This window comes from Excalfactoria chinensis, chromosome 11, assembly GCF_039878825.1.
Source record: "Excalfactoria chinensis isolate bCotChi1 chromosome 11, bCotChi1.hap2, whole genome shotgun sequence".
In the NCBI taxonomy this organism is placed as follows: Eukaryota; Metazoa; Chordata; class Aves; order Galliformes; family Phasianidae; genus Excalfactoria; species Excalfactoria chinensis.
In genome coordinates, this window is record NC_092835.1 from 8795186 (window position 1) to 8818828 (window position 23643).

Here is a 23643-nt window from a genome sequence, read left to right on the forward strand (position 1 = left end):
TTTCTTTTTTTTTTTTTTTCTTCTCCATATCAGATTGCTGAACATGGAAAAAGCTTGTTTATATGGCTGGGTAAAACTCAATGAAGTCTAAAATGCTTGGAAAATTATTTCTAAAGGCTTGTCTGTTTGGCAGATGTTGGATATCTATGTTCCTTGCTACATGTAAATTAATTGTCTGATGAGTTATGTGTAGAACTTCCAAAAGTGTTGTTTTTAAACTAATTATTTTGAGACATTCATCAAAACAGACAAGAAAACACTTTTTACAAGAAAATACTTCTTACAAGGCTGAATGTTTCTATGCAGTTAGTTATAAAGCAAACATGATTTTTATTCTCACATGAGTCATAGCTAACTGTATCAATTGCTTCATAATGTATTATCCAAATAGCTTGTTGGCAATAAGCAAAGCTTAATCCCATTATGTGTCAGTATGTTCCACACTGTCTTGTCCTTACTGCCCAAGGATTTAATACTTTCAAATACTTCACAATTTAATTGAAAAGTTGAACTTGTGTGTGTTTGCTGTTCTTAAAACTTGAATCCAGTGTGTGTGTGTAGATACACATTTAATTTTTGCATGTGTAGTCCTGAAAAATTTGGGCAAAAGGGACTGATGTGTGACAAGTAGGTCCCTAGTATATCTAAGTGCAAAACATAGACGTTACATCAACTCCACTGTGTTCTTACAGCAGTATTGTGCTGGGGAACATCTGAGAAGTTTGTAGGCTTGTCTGGTAGCTACCACTGCAGAAAGCCAGGAAAACTGCTCACCTTTCTTAACCAGCAGCTGTCTTCTTGGGAGAAAAGTAATTACATCCATGTTGCCATGAGAAGCTTGGGTCGTTGTTCAGTGTGCGTGGGTACGTGCTGAGGTTTTGAAGTCACCACAAATAACAGTGCCAACCTGAAAATAATCCCTTGAAGCAATGTGAGCTCAAACTGGCTGTGCTGTGACTGTCTCTTGTGTTGTGGTCTGAAAACAAACTACTGCTGCATGTAGATGCTGTTGTTCTGGTACCGCTGAAATTAAAATGAATAGATCAGGCTGTGATTTGTGCCCAGCTATTGATGCAATTTCTTGCTGGGAGGAAGAAGTTAATGCCTGTTAACTCAGTGATTCAAGGTAACCACTATCGATAATAGGCAATGATAAATACAAATAAAAAACATAAACAAAAAAATTCACTTCTTTAATCTGGAATTCCAGATGATATAGCACTACCTGTGCTGGCCTAACTCATTAATTCATTTATTGCAAAAAGAAACAAAGAAAAACTATTTAAAAGGCAATGCATGTTTGATATTCCCTGTATTATTTTCTAATCATCTGTAATTCTTATGTATCTCTTCACACATGTGGATTCTTATATTAACATATTTCTTTTGATACCTTTAGCATGTAAAACCTTGTTTGCACAGATTTTCTTTTCTATGTGTATTTCATTCATATGCATGTAAACCAGTAGATAATTGTACATGCATTTATGTGGCAAGTGTGCTTATGCTGCGGTCTTCAGTAATAGTGTTACCCCAATGGGAGGGGTGGTACAACAGAATCAAGCATTAATATACTGTGCTGTACCAACAGCCCATGTATGCGGATCTTTCTTACTCTCTCAAAACTAACAGCATTAGAACATTCAAAAAGCAGATCTCTTCAGTAAGTTACTCATCTCCCTATATACAGCTTGCCATAAGCGTATGTATAACCCAAGCCTCTCTTTAAATGATGATTTGTTAGTCCAGATAAAATAAAACCATCCCGAAGTCTTCATCTTCGTTTGTCATTAAAATTTTTATTCCTCTCATGGTTGTTAGTTTTTATTGATGTAGTAAAGATTTTTAAGTAAAATAGATTTGGGGGCTGAGGGATGGAATAAGCTCCTGAACTTGACATAAGAAGGGCAATGTTGCTGTTTTTTTTCCTATATAGGCAGTGAATGCATTGTGCAACTTTACCAAAGAAGGCTGTCAGATGTAAACATGACCATATGGCTCTATCAGTCAGTGTGTGTGTGGGTCAAGCTGAAAACAAAGCGGGGTGACGGAAGAGGAAATGGAAGGAGAAAGTCAGGTCTTTGATGTGAATCTAGCTGGAAGATGAAGTTCTGTAATATTTCCTAGAGCTTTCTAACACTAGCAGAGGGCTGAATACAAATGCTAACCAGCTTTGCCTTGGCCACACTGCAGAATTAACCTCCATAACCATGAGGGCTCTGATCTTTATGATATCTTTTCCTTATGTAGTGAGTGTTTGTGGCTTCCTTAACTACATGCAAATTAACTGTACCAATTTGAGTACCATCACTTTTTAGAGCTCTCAATTAAACGATAAGGAGAGCATAACTCAAGTTACTGGTGGTGTTCTTGATTATGTGTGCACACAAATAATAATCCCATCACTATCAGAATCAATGCTTTCCTCTACTTGTGCTTCAAAGGCACCTGGTTTTCCATGGATCCCTCCTCAGTGAGACCTGTAGAGAGGAGCTCTCAGCAGCACCTGTCTGTTGGCAGAGCAGCCCAAGTGGGTAGGCTCCCTCCTGTTTGGCGCTAACAAAAAAAGTTACTTGGCCTGAAAGTCTGTTGCCCTTCCACGCACTCAGCTGCTGATTGGGAAGCTGAATGGGCAGAAGGCAGGATGGGGGCTGCAGCAGCAGCAGAGTGATGAGGAGCAGAAGGCAGATGGGTGCTAACTGGCTTCGTGGAACAGTGGAAGTTGTTATCTTTTTGAAACTTTCTAAAACATCCACTTCTTCACTGAGTAAAAAATGTTTGGGAATGAAATGCTGCTGTTAGTCAGGTGAAACATTCGTCAGTAATCTTTAATGCAAACTATTTTTATAACATGACACTTCTCTGTTAAAATTGGGAACAACAAAGAAACGTGGGATGTTTGTAGGGAAAGCGAGCTGTAAATAAATGTGTGTGATACATGAAACCATCTGTATAAGTAATTTTTGTTTTATTTGGACATGTTTTATTTTAGTTGTAAATGTAAAATGATTGAGGGGAAAAAAAAACCTCTTAGATATTTGTACACTTGTACTGTGCCAGTTCTGGTGAAATTCTGAAATTGGTTGCAAAATACAAAATGTAAAAATTACTGAGGTGCTTAAGTTCGACATTATTGTAGAATCTGAGACTTGTTCCAGTGTGGCCTTGCATCTTAACTTTGAAATTATTATTTGTTTTGTATGGCTAAGGGACATGTAGACAGGGATACCACATCCAGAGTGGGTGTGAAGGTTAACAAAAGCATTAAGGTGCAGTAGAAGGTCTGCTATTCTGTTCTTCCAAGAGATTTTTGCTGGAAAATGAATGTCTTTATATAGGAAAGGAACAGCTGAATGACAACACTTGGAATATTTTCTGTGTGTGAAACTGAATCTAATTGTTACTAAAATAAACAAGTGCAAATTGTTTGCAGCAAAGAAAAGAACTATCCTGGTGGGCAGGAAGCTGCATTTACTCCTGCTTGTTACTATAAAGAAAAGATTTGATATTCTTGGTGACTATAAAGATTAAACCAGAGATTTATGTTAATGCAAAGGATTAAAAGAATCTTAATAACATGCATAAAGATGCAAATGTTCGCCTGCATTTTATCTGCTTGCAGATGAATATGCCATAAGGGAGATACTAAATGGGGAGAACGCATCCTCTCTCTGAATGGAACATCTGGTTTAATACTGCACTCGCATGGTGACTGAGTATTAATTGTTTTCACCAATGTATTTTTTGAACAGTGTGGTACTTTCCTTTTTTTATTAATATTATGAGGAAATATCAATATTTGACCAACTTCATACATAGTGCCCATTTGTGTGTGGCTTGATGCATTGCAGATTTTGATGAAATATATGTATTCCATATTTGTTCTTGCTATCCTGTAATTTCCAAAGATTTCTTTTTCTAACTAGTAAAGAACTTAAAATACTACATTTGCTGTAAACCTTACAGCTATGTTCCACCAGTTCCAAACTGTCCTTCCACTGTAAACACAAGCTACACCAACATGGAAAATTTTGTGCTTTATTTGGGAGCCCTGACATATAGTATTATTATACATGTATGTACATACACTTCTTAAATGATTTGAAAAAGGAGGCATTTAAGGTGAAGGTGTAAACATCACTAACCACTTATGTTCTGTTTTGGGTTTGTTTTCCTGTTCTTTGACCAATCCTTACTAACAGACAGGTGTGTATAAACAGAAGCCGCCTGGGTTTGTAATGAAATTCAACTGATATGGGAAGTGTTCCACCACTCAAATCAATATAAATCCTCAAAAGGTTTTGAGTAGTTAAACATCAAATAATCCATGTAGTAAAAGTCATAACTTCGTTGCCTTTGAGAGGGAGAAAGCTGTGCAAAGTACTGTTGTGTGATTTTAGTGGTAGTTCTTTCTTCATTGGAGTGCCTGTCTTTGAACTTAGGGAAAGTCAAGTTTTGCGGAGCACCAATTAGGTGCAAGAAAAAGTTTGCATCTTCTTCCATACTTTCAAATTTCCCAACAAAGTCGTAATCTATTAGACACGGGCTGCAAAGCCTGTTGACATGATCCCAGTGGATGTCCATACCCACTGGCCTGTGTACATCCAGGAGATATTGAATGAACTCTTTAAATTTGACTCCAGAGCCTGTCCTTAATGCTTCTTTGGTGGCATTGACACGGTATCTGGAAATGATGGCTTTTCCAAACACGGGATGATAGTAATTGTTTGGATGTTCAAACTTGTCCCGAAATGCAGATACCAGCTTTTCAAAAGGTTCGCGAATAAAAAGCATCTTTGTGTAGGTGTTGAGCCTGTGATAAATTCCCTTGCGATCAAACCCATCCAGCCTTTTTAGATAGTTGCCGTAGTGCACTGTGTTGTGTTGTATATCTTTAGTGGAAGAAGCCAACCCGTTGAGAACCATGAGAACCCGTTTCCAGTTAGAGCAGCCAGCTTTTGGTACTTCACAGTATAAAACTCTGTATTTATCTTCTACAAATATTCTGGAAACATGATAAGGAGTGATTATTCTTCTGTTATTACTCTTGTACTTAGAACAAGTTTCCTTCATTATTTGCTTTCTTTTGCTTTGTATCTGGTAGAGACTTTTCCATTTGTTATTTCTGTCATCGGATTTAAGTGTGGGCAAGTTGGGAGTGGAACTGTTCATGGAAATCAGAATTGGGCTCTTCTTAATTATAAACCTCCTCCTCCGTTTATGGAGCCTCATTGAATTAGTTTCCTCACCTTTCTCTTGGTAATCTTTCATAACTGTTGTGCTGCTTTGCCTTCTGTCTGTGCTCTGAAGCTTGGAGGGCACGTTTTCAGGTGGGTGTAACGAACTGCTCAGCTTTACTGTTGCTACTCCGTCTGCAGTACTTAATCTTCTATCCTGGTTATTGCTGGAAATGCAGTCCTGATAGAAAAATAGATGAAAGATGTTACTAAATGATAGATTTATTTGTCACTATTAGCATCTTGTGCAACATAACATGGATCTATTTGTACAGCTCTGATTGTATTGCTGCAAGTCCTTGGTGCGGTGCTGTGCTGGTGGCTTTTCTCTATGCCTACACTCATTCTGAAGGCTGATATGAGTCTGAACTGGTAAATTCTGGTTCAGATTTGGGTTCCACTCTATTTTACTTGGTGCCTGTGCCCATATTTTGATAGACTTTTGCCCCAGATATGCCACTTTAAATTCTTTTGTTGGAAATGTCAGCATATTTTGAGGATTTAATTTTTCTGGACTGCCTGTTGTCATGCATCTGTTTCATGTTTTGTCCCCCACCCCTTTCTTTCAGTGTGTTATCTTTGCACAGGGGACAGTTGTCCCCAGAGTGAAGCCTTCCAGGGAAAAGGAGGGTAATGGGGCTTGTGGAGTGAGGATGTAGAGGGCAAATAGTGGGAAGAAGGAAACAGAAAGAACTGCAGTGGTAAGATGGAGTCTTTATTGAGTAGAAAGAGATGAGGTTAGAGCAGCATGAAGCAGAGACCCATGGGGAGCCTGGTGTGAGGAGAGTTTGGAGACCAGAGTAATTCGCACTTGATGAGAAGCAGCAAGTGATAAGAATGAAGCTGTGACTGGGATTAGGAGGGTGAGAACAGAGTAAGCAAAGTGGGTCTCTGGATAAGGAGTTTCTGGGACTTGCTCTCTTTCATTAGTTGGATCTCACTGCTTAATATTCCTCTTGGCACCCAGCCTGGGTGTGTTCTGCTGCTTCCTGCTTCTCAAAGCAGCTTCAGAAAATCCCTGTCTACAAGTCTATGCCTCTACATCTGAAATTATGTTCTGAATATACTTGAGCTCCTTGTCAACCCTGTTTTGAGGAGTCATTTGGGAGCTGAGTGGCATATGAACCACTAGGGAGTCTTTCGACAGAAGAAGCACATACAGCTGTGCGGTGTATATTGTTTATCAAAAAGATTTAATGTTTATTTAGATGTTTTATAAATTGTAAAATTCAGATTTTTCAGCCTCTGTTCACCCCCATTTGAGTGACTTGAAAAATAAGATACAGGAGGAATTTTAAGGTATACACATGAGAAACAAAATTAGTAGAGTACTATGCAATTTGTTGTGGCACTTTGTGCTGTAGAATTTGGGCTTCTAAAAAGCTTTGACTGTTCTGATAGTGGTGGTTTGTGTGATGGGCAGACAGGGAAAGCAACTGATGATATGTTACACAAGATGTATCTATTCAGCTGTCGAGAATGATAGTTCTCTCTTTATCTTGAGAGGCTGCTTGTAGTGGTCAAATGTGTATTGAAATTTTTGTCTAGATAAAATACGTGACATGACACATTATTTCTAACGCCCTTCCCATAGTGGCAGAAATCTGATTTTATTTATTCATGATATCGCTGATATTTCATGTTGATCAGATTCAAACTTCTGAGATATTTACAGTGTGGTAACAAAGAACCTCTAGGTCTTGAGAAGCTGTCATGATTTAAATGTGTTCTGTCAATGTAGTTATTGCTCCAGAAGCCCAGGCTGGATCTACAGAGATGGAGGGATGTCATTCAGATCTCACTGCTTTCACTAGGCAGTGGCTTTTGGGTAACAGCTGGCAGCACCACAGTTGTTCCTTTGCATACTTTGCACTGGGGCTTGACCTGAAATTGAGTAGCTGCTGTGGGCTGTCACTGCTGCTGCGAGTGTGTTAGTAGCCACTAGATGGAGGAATTTCACCAGGATTTTTCTTTAGCTTATTTTTAAGTGCATCTCCAGACACTTCTTTGCTCAGTGCAATTTCACACAATATTAATCAAAGTTTACAGTATCTTTTAGCAACATCCAATGTAGGAAAAAAGCTCGTAAAGCTAAAGTTGAGTAGGTTATAAAATTCATGTATGAAGAAGAAAATTTGCACTTAATGGCAAAGCTTTGATGCATGTTTCCATTTCAGTGCTTCATCTCTAGACTAGTTGTGTTATCTGAGCCATCTCTATTCTTACTCCAAACTCAGAATAAAGATACAATTCTCCTTATGTGCTTCTGGAAACTTACTTTTTTTGGTTGCTGGAATTCCTTGTTATATTTTATCCCTAAACAAAGAAAGAAATTACAGTCATTATTCAGTAAAAATACATACACATTAATTTTGCTTGACTGATATCAATGTGTGTCTTCTCAGTAACTACAGGGAGAACAGAAACGTTGTTAGTACAGTGATGTATGGATCTATGATGAATTGAAGTTAATGTGTATTTCATAGTAACAATGCTCCTTTGAAGGACTCTCTGTATATGAAAAAGCAATTGTGAAAGGAAGTAAATGTCATTACTTCCTTTCTACAGGTGGGGAAATTGAGATGAAGAAAAAAGCCATTGCTTAACCTCAGTAAATAGGCCAGTAGAAGAACAAGAAACTCCTGATTGTAGGTTTGAGCTCTAAGAAATGTTCTGTGTGTACTTACCCAAAGCTGTATTACAATTGTTTTTCTATATTTTCCTAAACTTTGGTCACTGGGGTTCTTAATCACAGCAGTAGTCTGCACTGAGCACTATCTTTTGCTGTGAATCCAAAGCAGTGCACAATGGAGTTACGTGTAAGAAAGAACTGTGTTTTGCTTAATCTTCTGGCTTATATAGTGAAGACTGCCTGAAAATGTAATGATAAAGATGTGAAAATCCACAGACAGCTCTGTAAGTTGTTCTTAGCCTCTGCTAGTATAATAATACAGGATGCATGATGGAAAGAGTTTCTTAATTACAAAATTAGTTCAGAGCTTTTCAGTTTATAACAACCAGCATTTGCTGTCAGTAGTTCTAGTTTAATAAATCTGCATTACAAAGCCACAACGTTTCAACAATTACAGCTAAAGGTGTTACAAGACACTCTTAGTGAAAGCATCACTGGAATAGCTTAGTCCGGATTCGATTTTATTTTGATGTGAAATCTCTTGCCTTCCTACTTATTCACACTTCACTTAATTACAATTATAGTAGTTAGCCCAACTTATATAATCAATCATGGTGCTTTTTCCTCTTTTAGAACAAAACTACAAACTGATGCTAATAGTAGTTCAAGTCAAATTGCTAAGTTATTTCTAGGCTGTTAGAGCTCAACCTAGCAGTGCTTATTGCTGCTTTGGTTTGTGTTTGAGTTTTAACTCTGCCGCAGCAATTTGTTAGTTGTAGCAGAAATGCTGAGTCACAGCTTGAAGAAGCAGTGATTAAACACCTGGTGAGAAAGCAGGGCCAATCCAGGGCAGCTCAGTGAATGCAAAGCACCTGAGTGACCAGAAGGGGTGGAGATAGGATGCACCCCTTCCCAGTCCTCATTTAAGGGTTGGCAGTGGAGGTGAAGTTTTCTTGCTGGATATTCCTGCCTACCTGTGGCCTTCAGAAGGTAAGCAGATTCTTTCCTTTGTTTCTGTGCCTAGTGCTGTTGTGTTTGAGCAAGTCCTTGCTTGCTATGGCCTAGAACTTTGCTACTCTGCTGTCATTGCTGCGCTTTCCATTGTGTTACAGCATTAAATTTGTACTAGATTCAAGGTGGACTCTTATAAGCAAATGGCATATTATTTTTACTTTATCTGAAGTAGGTTCCAGATGTCTAAAGTGAGTCTGGGTTAGAAAAGATTTAAACTGGCTGTCTTGTGCTAGGCTTTATGTTACTGACTTGCTGTCCAGGTCTTGATGTGATCAAAGCAAGGATCTTCTATTTTCCGTTCTTGTGTAATGTTACAGAGTAATGAGGGTATGGAATCTGCTGTCCAACAAGAATTACAAAAATCCAGCACCAGCACTTTCTACATATTCATACTAGAGCCTGGATGATTGGGTTAAATTGTAAATCAGTTGTTTGCCAGCACACGTAACCTCTTGCTTTCTTTGTAACCATAGATGCAAAACTTTAAGCTACTTGAGCTAAATCTGTGTTGGCTGCTTGGCCTATAGACTGAGGCGTCATTAATAAGGCTAGCTGGAGTAGCTGCCTATCTTTTACTTTGGACTTTCTTATAGCAGAGTTTGAAATTAAATGTAATTTTCCTTAAAAATTTGTAGTATTGTTACAGTGTTCCTTCTTTAGGAGGTAGCAATCATATGTGCGAAGTACAGCTGTGAAAAATTAATGCAGAAAAAAATTTGGTTCGTGGGTTGGTTCTGATTTCTAGAGTAAATTTAGCATAATGCACTGTGAAACAATGTTGTTAGGAGAATTACTCACAGTGGCTACCAGTTTCAGTTCCACTTTTATTCCTCGAGGTATTTCATTTTTTTAAAATCTTTCTTTAAACTAGTTTGAGTGTTAAATCATGCCTCATTCTCTGTCACAGAGGGCTGGAGGTTTACTTTGCTTGTTGATAATGCCAAAATATGTAGGTGAAGGTTTACATATTTAAAATATTAATCCCACTGTGAACAAGTTGTGTCAATGAGTGTAAGGCAGAGAAAATGGTTGTGCAACTGTACCCAAAAGATAGGATTTTGTAGGCATTATATCCTATTTTCCTCTTTGTTTCTAGGTACACTTTGTGATTTTTCCCAAATGAAAACATGCATAGGTGAGAAAGACTTGGTCACTAATAAGAAAAGTAAGCCAGTGTTTTGGACTGAATCAAAGGCAAACATTTGAGCATGCACTGTGTCTAGATTGTAGTATAAGAGTTAGTGTTAAGTTCTTGACAGCTTTGTTTAGTTATAGTCATATAGTCTTGACATCCGTAGGAACAGTGATAGTTTATAGCAAAATCACATCCTCAGTGTAATTACCCATAGAAGTCTGCATGTACCTGCTATGAATAATAATAAAAAAACAAGGTGCAAAGAGCAGCTATGGAACCTGTTCTTTTTATCAGTTATTATGTTTCCATAGCATCATTTCATAAAGGTTTATTGTTTTAGGGACAAATACCCTGCGCTCACATGCTGTCCTTTGAAAAATTACAAATAAATGCTGGTAGGCAACGAGTAACAGTTTTAGAAAATGATTTTTCACTTATTGCCATTAACACTTAGAACAATAATTCAAGTTCAGTGTAAAAGTTTGGTGGAGCACTTGCCAATCCCTTCAATGTTTCCTGAATTGTGACTCCTAAGATTTGGCTTCTTCTAGCTGTCTTTCTCACGATACAGTCTGTCACTTTAAATTCAAAAGTACGTGAGGAAAAAAACTTCTTAAGTTCAGTGAATTTAGAGAAAGCATATTGCACAGATCTACTCTGCTAATCAACTGTAAACTTAATGTTATGCTGCATCTTTGTGATCTTAACAGTAACATTTGAGAGCTAGTAAGTAACATGGATGATAATTTCTCTTTGCTGTAAATAAAAGGATGGCTGTTGTCTGCTGTGCCCAGGTAGTTGGTGATCATTTGATGTTTGGTGCCAACATCTCTAGTGCTCAGACAGCGAAAGAATAGCCAGGAGATGGAATCATTCTATCAATTGTATGCTGTTACTGTCAGTTTCTGAGGTGTTTTTTTTCTCCTTCCCTTGTGTAATCATGATTTTCCAGACCTGAGCTTGGTCTGCTTTTGTTGTCTTTCAAGACATACGAGCCTTATGCTTCATCCAGTCCTACCATATAGTCAGCCCCATTGTGAGCTTTTCTTTTTTTTTATTTCTTCAAAAATGCTACTTGTAACACAATATAATGGCCTTCATCTTCCCTGTGTAATATTATATAGCTTTGCCTCTCCTGCCTTCTCCTCTATCTCGGCTTCAAGACCTAATTTTGGTTTGCCTGGAGTGGTGTTTTGTTCTGTTCAGAGACTGCACTACAGCTGAAATATTTTTTAATAAAAATGGTAACTTCAAATGTGCTTCTGTGGCTCCTTCCCTTTACTGGGCTTCTGTGAGCAGCATAGACTTGTTTGCTTCATCTTAACTGATTTTTGAAATATGTATACTCTGGAGCTGCTGTTTACATCATTGCATGAACATCTGAGCCAAGTGTCCCATTCCCATGTGCTTCAGTTTTATGTGCTTACTCAGGGAAGACAACCCATACTTAATCACAGAATCAATAGTGGATTAGTTCACAGAATTCTGATTAGTGTGAAAAATCATTTGTTTCAAAAGGATTTTCCCCAGAGTGCTGGTCAGATGGTTTTAAATTTCAGAGAGAAAATAAAAAACATGCAAAAAAGAAAAAATTGAAAGAATCTGGCCTGAACTGTATATATGTTATATATGTTATATATATGTTCATTACCTGATCCCAACTTATTCCAATATCTAATTGTTTGCTTATTTTAATTAAGTTACTTAAAGTGCAAAAATGGAAATGCTGTTATATATGTAAAACCAAGGAGCTCACAATAAAAAATATTTTAAGTACTTGGAGTACTTCTTAACTAAAGAAACTTTGTTAGAATTCTATATTAAAACTGAGGCCTAATCAATCGGAAAGTATATTTGTTTTAGTTGCTTACTGTGCCAGTACGTATGATTTTATATCGAAAATTCAGTGTGTTTTTTTCTGAAAGAATTCAAAACAAGACAAAAAAAAAAAAACAACAACAAAAAACCCCAAGAAAACAAACCAACAACCTACCTTGAAAGTCACCATCTAAGCTACATACAGAACAACTCATTATAATAGAGGAAATTAATGTGGCAACATAAAATAAGCTAAGCACAACTACAGGATATTTCAGTTCTGTATCAAGAAAGGAGTCCATATAGTGAAGCTATGTAATGTTTTTTGAGTTAACAGCAAAGCTGGAGGTCTGCAGTGTCATTTCCCACAGAGGAAATAAATTTTAAAGTGAGTGTTTTGGTTAACTGATGCAGTGCTTGAGCCACTGTCAAAGCTAAATGCTTAGTGACAAGACAGGCATCATGGTGTCTTACAGAGAATTATTTCTGAGTCACTACAGTATTTAACTTCAGCTCATGTTTAATTTTACATCAATTTTTGCAGTGTTGAAGACAAGGCAAGAGAGTTTCACTATATTCTCTGTGTATAGCAAGGTACATGGAGGAAGTTCTAAAGCCTACTAAAGGTACTTGACCAAACCTATCATTCTTGAGTAGAATGCAGTCAAATGCTGTCTCTATAGCACCTTTTAGTCTTATAGAACTTAAAACCAGATCAGTTTGGCAAATCAGTTTTAAGTTGTTGTGCTTTGAATTCAAATACTGGTTGTCCTAAACCCCCATATTATTAGCTGATAAATTTTACCCTGAAAATTTTTAATCCAGACTCATACAGTGATTTTGTTCATTTATTTTAAAGTAAAAACAAGATTAGATTTCTCCAGTGTGCTTAGCAGCAAAGATCACAGTTCTTAAATCCATCTTGCTGACTTAAAGAAGCTGCAAATTTCTTAAACAAGTTTGGTCGTTATTTCCTTTGCACAGAAAAGGATGGTCAGAATGTTTTCCTGGCAATTTCCCAGTCTCCAAAGCAGCCCTTAGAAGCTCCAAGTAGTTAGGCCTAACTTTGAGCAAACAGCTTCTGGCTCTACCAACCTACTGAGTTAAGGTTTTTTTTGTATTTTAATAAGCTGCTCTTCATATGTGAGGTTCTTTGTAAATTAAAAAGCTTGTTCTTCCTTATTTTCTGCTTTTTGTTTCAATCATAACATTGCCAAGAAGGCTGTATTTAACAATTACGATGTATTTTAGATGAATTTGAATGCTTTCTTATAAGTGACTTGTTCTTAAGCAGTTGTGGTGAAGTGGAATACTTCCTAAAAGAGTGAGCCATCTTCTGCCTTGTTTTCTGCTCTACTAATCTAGTACTGTGCACAAACTGAATTGCTTCATATTGATCTTGTGCTTTGCATTGATCAGAGTCAGATTCAAAGAGGTAGGCATTGAATCTAAGTAGAACAGTTGGTTCACACTGCTAGACCAGATAAATCTGGGGTATCTCCATCCTATAGGCAGCAGGCAGTACAGTACCATGCTGCATTTGTACCATGGGGTGTTTGAGATGGTAGCAGTTCGTGTGCTCTTTGGTTGATTAAAGCATAATTACTCTAGCTTTTTGTGACTGAAATGACATTCCATCTTAGTGAAGTTAGGGAGTCTCAAGACAGAAGTACTGTACGTCAGGGAGACAGTGCAATTCTGAAGGGCGTACCTTGGAAATAATTAAAAGCATTAGGTTTATTGATCAGTTTCAACAAGAAAAAACTACAAATTGGGGAACCAAAGTGAGAGATCAGTAAATTTATTAAATGACTTTTAATGTTTCTCACTTCAGGACTTCTGTACTGTCAAGGAACTTGGTATTCGCAGTTCACCTGTGGTAGCAGTAACCAATCTGGTAAATCAGAATTGAGCCAAACTGCACATAGTTACCATTCTGAAGTACCATTCTTGCGGAGCTGTTGCTTCAACCTACTTGGCATTGCTTCCCTCTTGATTTCCTGATTTCTTTAGCTGGTATTCTTGATGTAATGTCCCTCTTGACATTTTGACTTGGGCCATCTGTCGTACACAACCTTCTCTGCTTTTTCTAGAAAGGGATACTTGGAGTAAAGGATCACTGTGTATGAGCCTGGTACCCATCATTTCTAAATATGACAACTGTCTGAGCAAAGTTTATACAGCGCTTTTGTTGTTGAGTTCAGGAGTTGTAGACCACTGTGTAACTTAGAACTGGAAAATCTGGATACCTGTTTGTCTTGTTAGAAAGCAATAGAACAGGTATGCAAACCCTTAGAGACAAACACGCTACTATATTTTTTTCTGAGACTATTCTTTTGTTCTAATATACACTGCTTCCATCTGCTTGACTACTAATTATATAACTTGCACTTGGTCTGTATGCTTGATAGCTAATAAAGGAAAGGAAAAATGCATGGTCCCGTAGTATTGCAAGCTTAATTGAAGGAATACAAGAAGCCTCTGCTTGTAAATTTATTATAAGGAAGGTACTACAACTTATTTACTTAGTTCTATTTACTATTTAACTATGATTATTAACAGATGAAATTTTCTGACTATAGTGGAATGCTCACAGCTTGAATCAGTGATTGAGCACCTGGTGAGAAGGCAGGGCCAATCCAGAGCAGCTCAGTGCATGCAATGCACCTGAGAAGGGGTGAAGCCAGGATGCACCCCTTCCCAGCTCTCATTTAAGGGTTGGCAGTGGAGGTGAGGGTTTCTTGCTGGAGATTCCTGCCTACCTGAGGCCTTCTGAAGGTAGACAGATTCTTTCCTTTGTTTCTGCGTCTACTGCTGATGCGTGTGAGCAAGTCTTTGCTTTCTGTAGCCTTGGACTTTGCTACTCTGCTGTCATTGCTGTGCTTTCCATCATGTTACAGCATTATACTGACTTCATTTGTATTTGATGAGAATTCTGCGTAGTGGTAAAGTGAAACCTGTGCTATTGCTTTACCAATTCTTTCCATGGATCTATTGCTGGGAATAGCATTAACTACCAATGTTAGTTTTTAGTTACTGTCAGCAGTTATTTGCAATTTCTACTTAATACCATTCAGTTATTCTCCCTTCTTGTATTTAATATTTGTACAGTGATAGCTTTCATACTATGACTTTGGTGAGGACTTTACACTTTTTTTTTAAGGTAAACCTTAAACTAAGGTTTAACACATGGCACTGCATTCATGCTTAGTGTCCTGTGCAGAATGTTCAGGTAACTGGAGGAGTTTCAGTGAATCTCAAGCAAGCACTATATGTAACTTGTGACTGCAGTGGAGGAAAGAATTAATTGGACAAAAACAATGGCTCACCTAGAATCCCAGAAATACTTCAAGAATTTTTGTAAGTGGAACATTAAAGCTTCACTGGTCTTTGTAATGGAAGGATGAATGAGTAAGACAGGTAGAAGTCTGGGTTGCTTTCATTTCACTGGGAGAAGCATTTATTTGTGAGAGAAAGTGCAGATGGAAAGAGAAGGCTGCATGCAGAGCTTAAAAGGTAGAGCTCTGGTGGCTGAGTGATTAAGTTCACTGATTGGATAGATTGACTAAGGATCAAATACCATTGAAGGGAATCCAAATGCTATACGGTGTTGTGCTACAATCAATTCACTGAAACTGATGCTTTTTCCCCTTTTCCTGTTGTAATAGTTAATTACTGACAAGTCTTTCTAGTATGAGATCAATATGTGGTGGGGTTTTTTGTTTCTAATGGTAATATCTGTGACTTAAGTAAAAATTATGGTATAAGAGGGGTCTTATTTGGACAGACTATGATTTGTGGTATGAGAAACAAGCATACAGTTGTTCTGAGAAAGCTGAGCATTAGAGGTTGAGGTCTTTGTGGGGACTTCTGTTCCTGACTAATGAACAGCTGGAAGGTAGTGGTGTTACTCACCTTTAATCGGCACTGAGTCCTACCATTCTCCATTTGGGGGTTTCCCCTTATCTTGTTAAGGAGCTCATTTGTACTCAGTCACTAAAACTTGCATGGGGATTGATTTGTTGAGCTTTCCACCTAGATTATGACTGTATTCTTGTACTTTAACTGCCATGCTGAGGAGTTTGTTTCTAGCTGCATGTTTCTCCAGAAGTGTTATGTGGCAACAGGTCACCTTTCACATCCTTGAAATATAACAACAGTGCTTTTACCAAGAAATCAGAGGTGTGTGTTCAAAAGTAGCTGTAAGAAATGTATTTAAAACAAAGGAGTGGGAATAATGTGTTCCACCCGGAGGTTTCCAGTTTTAATACTGGGAAGCCTCTAGATGCTGTATTGTTGTTTCAAGAAATGTAATCAGTTGATAATGAAGTTGAGACACAAATTAAGTCAATTGTTCTTAACTGCAGTCGTTAGAGGAACAAACAACAATGCTAATGTCAAAGATCATGGAGGATTTTGTGATTACAGTTCAAGATCATATCTGATACTCGATAGACTTTTATGTTAAGTGTGGTACCTATACCTGGCAAAACAATGCTAACAAGTGTAAGAGGCAGTCAGGTATTGCTATTGTCTCTGGGGGCCATCAGGCTTCTCCATATTAGTAAAGAGGAAGCTTGGTGTCCATGTTTTCAACTTGGCTATGCAGAATTAGACAATGAAGAATAGCGGTTAGATATCCGAGAAGAACCTTGTCTGGACAGTTTGTCAAATGTCTCTTACACTAATGTAAGACAACAGTGCTTGAGGACAGGTGGTTTCTTAAATGAGAGAGGAGTTCTCTTGTCCTGATCTATGGGATAGAATAGACAAACATGACTAGGTACTGGTTCTTGTTGCTTGAGATGTCTGCAATTGAACCCAAGGAAACAAATTTATAGTAACTTGAGAAAAGGGTATGAAACAGGGAGAGAGACTGAAAAGTCTCAGATTTTCCTAGTAAGATATGAAATAAATGAACAAACTTATTCAAGATAGAAACAGGAAAAAAAAACCCACACACAAATACTTGCTATCATATAAGGACTGGTGACTCTCGATAGGTTTCATCTCTTTTTACTAGACTGTGCTAAAAATGGGCATCTGTTTCTGAGTTTTTCTTTATGCTTCATATGACCTGCTTGAGTTTTACAGGTTCAAGTGCTTACAGAACATATGGTTTGAGCTTAATGAAGCATTATAACATGAGACCCTCTGGACCCATTTAGCAACAGTAGGGTTTAGAGGACAATTGCTCTATTAACCACTGCTCACGACTCTTACAGTTAGGAACTGCTTAGATCAAGATCTAATCTATCTGCAGCTCAGTATCTGCACTGGAGGCCTTTGTTGCCTCTCTCCTGTACATTTCCCAACACGCTTTTACATCTATGTCCTGGCCTTATTTTGTCTCCCCACATATGACTGCAAACGCTTTAGGCAGATTGCAACCTAAATCCTCCCTCCTTCAACTTAAAAACTACTTTTACAACTCAAGTTTGGGATGCTCTTTAAGACAATTGAATCTGATTTTATGTAACTACCTAAATGGAGAGATGTCAACTGGCTGCTGAATTCTGTTAGTGATGAACATAGCTGAATTGTGCAAGAACACATAAGTCTGACTTGACTGAAAGCTTTTCAACAGTGATTATTGTTTGGAGCATTTCAATATATTTGTGGTTCACTCAGTATGTTGCATACAGTGTATATAACACTTTTTTTCCATTATTGGTGAGCAGAAATGAAGTAATGTGCCACTTTCATTCAGTTTTCTGAGAGTAGGCTTATGTATGGAACTGTTCCCTGATAATGAAGCTCATTGTGAACTGTATATATCCTACACAGTGCAATTCAATATTGTAATTCTTTGAGGTGCATTTGTTCCAGTACTGATTAAATCCCAAGGTTACAGCAGAAAGCTATGTGCACGCAGGACTTTACTTGCCTGATGACTTCTTTAATCTGAAATGCAACACTTTTTATCCCTTCAGCTGTGTTTTTTTCGCTGATCTTACTAGCTTGTTGAGGGTGCATACAGGTTGTATTCTTATTTGTTTATGGTTGGTAAGACATTTTCAGATCTTTGAAATTAGTATATACAACTCTAGTAGGAAGCCTTCCAGTTTTAATCTTTCATGTTTTTTTTTCCCTCAATTGCTTATTAATGCTTTCCTTTGACAACTTAATTCATTTCAGTCTCAATTTTCACTTTTGATCCAATCTTAAGAATAAATTTATATTCAAAGTTGTGACTTCACTGTAATTGCAAGGTGCATTTAAAATGAATGACATTCATCAGAAACAGGCCTTTTGCTATTTGCAGTTCTGATTTGGTGGTCATCTTATGTTCCTGTAGCTAATTCAGAGTAGTGGGGGAATAAAATAAAAGATGTTTTTACTTCAGTTGCCGAGTCTCTTCACCCCTTCCTATAACTGTGCATTTGGTTTGTCTGTACAAAAGTGAAAATATTCAGAGTATACTCCTGAGAGAACCTCCATGCTGATTATGCAGAGGAATTTGAGAAAAATATCATGCTTCCACTGGCATGGCTTGTATGTGGTGCAGTATAGATGATCTTCTAGAATAAGAATATATGCTACATGAACAAAATATCATCAATCTCCATTTACGTCAGAAATTTGAAACCATGGCTCAGTTTTGTTTGAAAACAAGTGAGATTTAAGATAGTCCATTTACATCCCTTCTTCCCCCATTAAGGAAGGTGGTAATAGCCAAACTGTTGACAGCAAGTGCTGCAGGAAGCAGCGTGTGTGATTTCCTTGGTGGCTGCCAGACTCTTCAGATAAGGCTTTCAAACTACATTTATAATAACGGAAATACACTATGGGAAAGATAGACAACATGGTCTTCAGCAAGCTTGTTTCATACCAATATACCAAGGTATTTTTCCGTCTACCAGTTATTCCAGCTTCATACTGGTGCATTAGCTTTGGGGACTCACTGGAAGACTGAATGATTCATTGCGTTCTTTGTTTATACAGAGAAGCAATATCCTTTGAGAAGTTTAGAAGCAGAACCTCTGTTATAAATTCTGAATGTACTCTTGCAAATCTGGGTCCTTGGTCTATTCTGCAGTGACTGATTTTGTATTTCATAATTCTGTGTTTCTTAACAATGAATTCTGTCAAGTCACAAGACAAAATATCAGGCAAATAATATACTGATTTGGAATGAATTGGAGCATGGCACATGTTAACTGACTGATCAAGAAGATAAGTAAGTGGATCTCTGCAAATACACTTGTGGTGGTCTCCTTAAATTCAAGGTTATTGTTGAACACAGGCAGTGCTTTTGAATAAAGAATGAATTTTTCTTTTCTAGTTTTTCCCCCAAAGGTTTTCTCCTGGTATTTTGCACCACCTCCTATGACTTGGAATTTCTCACAAGCTCTGTATTTTTAAGTTAAAGCTGGCAGTCAGGCTCCCTGGCATTTGCATTTTTTTTTCCCCAGTATTTTTGTATTCTAGTTGCATGTTCTCTTTAGATACGATAGATTTTTCAAGTATCATTATCCAGTATTTTGACTTCAAATCCACTCTTGCCTAATGTCGCTGTATGCAACCGGTGCAGAAAACAACAGAAAAAAAAATCCTTGCAAAAGTTAATTTTTGTGTACGTATGGTTTTCAGGATGCCTGTCTATAAAGTTTTCTTTGGTTCTGTAGGATTGCTTCCACCTTATTCAGATGTAGATGTGACCTGTGTTATGTCAGGAGGCTCTAACAGTTTTTAAAATACTAGATTCTGTTGTATTATGAAAACCTGCATAGCCAGGGCTGTTTAAAATCACCTGTTCCAGTTCTCTTTAGTGATGATTTCACCTTTGTCAGTAAGATGACACAAAGTTCTGTTGTTGTTCAAGCTACAGAGATTTAAAACTAGCTTTAGTTTCTTTGCTTGAACCGTACTCTGTGAGTCCTCTGAAAGGAACTAGTTGTTTTACTGCTCTGCATCAGTTTTCCCCACAGAACTGTGTGACTATTCCTTGTTTATTGGGTTCGCTTTCTTCTCTTTCAACACCCTGAAGGCATCACAATATCTAAGATGAACATACACAAGCGTCTTGAGAGAAAAAAATCTTATTAGGATTTCTAATGTTCTGAGTATTTCCCACCTTCTCTTATTTTCACTTATTTTCACGTGGTTTTGTATAACTTCTAACTAAGTAGTAATCCAGATGGGAATTTCTCTTGTATTAAAACTACATAGGGGTGGAAAACCTTAATTCACTTGTTATTGAATTAATTATTGAACACTGAGCTAAAATAATACAGAAACCCTGTGTCAAGGGAAGAACCTATTTTCTTTCAACTGGTTCTAATTATATTAACAGCTGAAGACTTTTTTTTAGTGTATACAAAAGCATTTGTTTTTGCGGTATGACACTAAAAAGAATGTATTCTGCTAGAGTTATATGCATTTCATATCAGGATTGTGTAGTAAAGCTAACAACCTGTCTGGTTTATGCGGCTCTCTTCCTGAGAAGCTCGCATGGTACCGTCATGCAACCATCTCTCATCGCATTATGGTGAATCTACATAGCAGCATGTGCATGAAGACACCCCGTTTGTAGTATGTCCTGCTCACAGCCTTTTATTTTTTTTTTCATTGATCTTTACAAGCCTGTAACTCTTTTAAAAAATGTGTTATTAGATAGATATTGAAAGGAAAATGCTTATGGTGACTCTACAAAGCCAATTGAGTTGTCTTTATTAGCTTGTATAGAAGCTTTTATTGGGCACAGGGTCTAGTCTCAGTAAGATAGCGAGCTGTGTTTAGACACTTGAAACCTGTTTCTTTGAGGCAACTCCAGAAGCCTTTGGCCATGCACTTACAGTTCTCTACCCCTGTGAATATACTTTGGCAGGTGCACTTCCTTTTCTGATTTTTCTGCCCAGTCAAAATACAAAGCCTTAAACATAGGTACCTGATCCTCAGTAGTAACCAGTGGAAGAGGTAAGTGGTGACTCCTAGTGAAGGAGCAAGTTCCTTTGTTTCCAGTGCAACAATGGCTTAGACACTAAACATTAATTTTCATCAAGCACTTTGCTATAAATCTCAGTTTAGTATCTGTTTCAGATGTTCTAGATAAATCCTTAACCTTTAAGTTGTTCCCTCTTGTAATCCTCTATCACTGATGAATCTTGGCAGTGACAAATGGCTTTGCTAGACTCTGCAGCTACTTGTTTGTGTTCTTCTCTGTGCTTTCTTTAGAGGGAGGACATGGCAGCTTGGAGAGAGCTAGTTTGAATACTAATGCCTATAAATGGCACCCTTCCTTACATTCTTTTCTTCCCTTTCCCCAAGCTCTGAGTGTCTACGAAAAGAAGCCACCTTTTTAACATAGAAATGAAGCCACTAACCAACTGACCAAACAAGAAAACGCACCACAAAACCACCTTTGTCTCTTCAAGAAAAAACTACCTTATGTCATTGAGATCACTTGCTGTCAATGTATTTTTGAGCTCTAGTAACATAGCCAATACAAATGAAAGAAATAGTGACACGTGCCTTTGTGTGCTTTCCGTTTTAAAGAAAACAGTAGAAAAGTATTGATTACGGACAATGATTTTCAAAAATGAAAGCAGTAGAATATCAGTTCCTATATAACGTAACAATTCTGCAGTTAGTGCTACTAGTGAACTGTCATGGAACAGCTGAGTACTGTTGAAATAAAAACAAAATTCAGAATAGATATGAAGTGAACAATTCCATGTTTTCTGTCTGATAAAAAATTTTTGGAGGGTAAGTAAAGATAAACTGAAAAGCTGAATTTCATGTAGAAAGCATCCTTTTTGACCAGTCCTGCTGTATTAATGTGGTCTGTTCTGACCAAGTGCAACCCAATGGTTACATCGTGTGTGTTCAATATGCAGTGTAGATCAAGAAGACCTTAAGATTTTACATAAAACTGCTTGCTGTTAGACTACAGGAACTCCCAGCTGCAATGCCTTTGACCCAGAGCCAATCAGCACACGGACTTTTTGGTAACTGTATAGAACCAGTAAGCTTTGAAATGAATGGTGAAGCCTTTAAAAAGCTGCAGTAACGTGGAACAGGAGATCCCTGTTCTCTGCCCTGAAGTGATGCACATCTACTGCTCTAGGCATGTTTTAGAGCTGAGTGTGCTCAGTACCTTCCAAGACCTGGCATAGACCCTACATTTTCACAGTGCTTCCAGCCCAGTCTCATTTCTAGTTATTGGCTTAGAGGGAATAGTCTTTCTTAATGACCTCTCAGGGGTACCACAAAACTTTATTAATATTAAGCGAAGAACTTGGAGATCCTCCACAATTATGTGGTTAAAGTAAGGCTTTAATGGTGTGGCTTTGTCACAGGAAATAAAAGAATATGTCCTATTGCTTTGAATGATTGTAACGACTTTTTGTACTGTTTGTTAATATATTTAGATTAGATGCTAACGTGAAAGCCTAAACATGCTGTCATCTTCAGACTCGCTCAAGCAATTAGAGTGTGGCTTGTATTGTTTTATAATTCAAGCCTGCCGAAGTCATAAATTAAGAAGCTCATTAAATTTTCAATTGCATTAATAGGAAAATTCAACTTATTAAATTCTTTGGTAAGGCATAATAATGAAGTATTGGAAATGCATCTTTTTTTTTCCTCTCTGTTCTCATTAGTATTTGTTGCCCAAATAGCCTTAATATAGCAATAATAAAGCAAGAAGAATATTAATTGAAGAAACTGTTACACAGAGCTTAACAGTAGTCTTCCTTATTGAATTCTTAAGAATTGCTTAACAAGTTCTCCTGACAGCCTGCTCCATAAATAGCTGCATGCACCTTGGCAGCAAGGTGCCAGCATCTCTGCACTCTGTGCTTGGTGCTATGTTGTTTACAGCAGGCTATCAGATAAATACCAGTAACACTGTTCTTATTTGGCAACACATGACACAGTTTGATTCGATAGGTTGAGTAGTTTAGAAATTAAAATATTAGGAAAAAAAAAATCTCAGCTTTCCCAATGTTTGGAATTTGTGACTATGTATTTAATGGAGAATGAAACCACAAACTGCTGTGGGCCATGTCTGTACTGGTAGAAATGGCTTTGTGTCCATTAGAATCCTGACAAATGGAGTCACGGCTGTGGTGGGCTTTGTTACCTCAGTGAAACTTTCAATACCAGCTAATTATTCAAGCACAAATTAATTGAAAGTTAATGTAGTTGTAGGCAGTTATACAGCAGCTGACTTTGTCATGCTATATTAGTATGCTTGTGTTACAGCAGTACAAAGCTTTATGGAATTTCCTCGTTCATCTTAATAGGTGTTAGAGGTATGTAATTGCATTCTCTGCTTACCTTGGTTATCTCCAACTTCTGGTGGGACAGAGGGAGAACTGAGCATGAGGGCACATGGAATCCTGAACACGTAGTACTGAGTCATTCCAGACAAGTATGCACACAGAAAAACATTTGTCTAGATTATTTGAAGGGTGGGTTTCTTTCCTGAAAGTAGACTGCTATCACTTCTATTGCGTGCTGCCATTAAGTTATAAAGTTTGAATGGAAAAGCTACATTTTTATATCCAGTTATACCTACAAATAAAATAAAATCATACCAATTAATGGTTTCCTCAGCTTACTACTCAGTCTGGACAAAAAAGGCCAGAGTTCCAGAGGTGTCTACACTTCTTCGAGCTATTTGGTGGTATCTGTTTCCAAACTGCTCCTGTGCATGTAAAGGTGGAACCTAGTGCTCTGTCAAGTCCTTTAAACTCCCAGGGATTTTGGGACTGATGACTATTGATCCATTTAAAATCCTCAACTGTATCTCACAGCAGGACATTTGGTAAATGGATCTTTTGTCACACAAGTAGGTGGTA

The 23643-nt window shown here is 37.6% G+C and overlaps 2 protein-coding genes and 1 long non-coding RNA gene across 4 annotated transcripts in view; 1 reads left to right on the forward strand and 2 right to left on the reverse strand.

Annotated features, from left to right (window-relative positions):
• The window catches only part of KCTD15 (potassium channel tetramerization domain containing 15), a 195033-nt gene that overhangs the window by 68247 nt on the left and 103143 nt on the right, over positions 1 to 23643 (reverse strand). The gene's annotated exons all lie outside the window — the stretch shown is intronic.
• Positions 1 to 23643, forward strand: part of LOC140257118 (uncharacterized) — a 143840-nt gene that overhangs the window by 16913 nt on the left and 103284 nt on the right. The gene's annotated exons all lie outside the window — the stretch shown is intronic.
• CHST8 (carbohydrate sulfotransferase 8) overlaps positions 1763 to 23643 on the reverse strand; it is a 166327-nt gene continuing 144446 nt past the window's right edge. The window contains exons 3-4 of the mRNA XM_072346143.1: positions 7516 to 7553; positions 1763 to 5418 (exon numbers count right to left, since the gene is read on the reverse strand). Coding sequence (XP_072202244.1) covers positions 4279 to 5418; positions 7516 to 7553 — 1178 coding nt within the window. The 3' untranslated portion in view covers positions 1763 to 4278. The remainder of the gene's footprint in view (positions 5419 to 7515; positions 7554 to 23643) is intronic.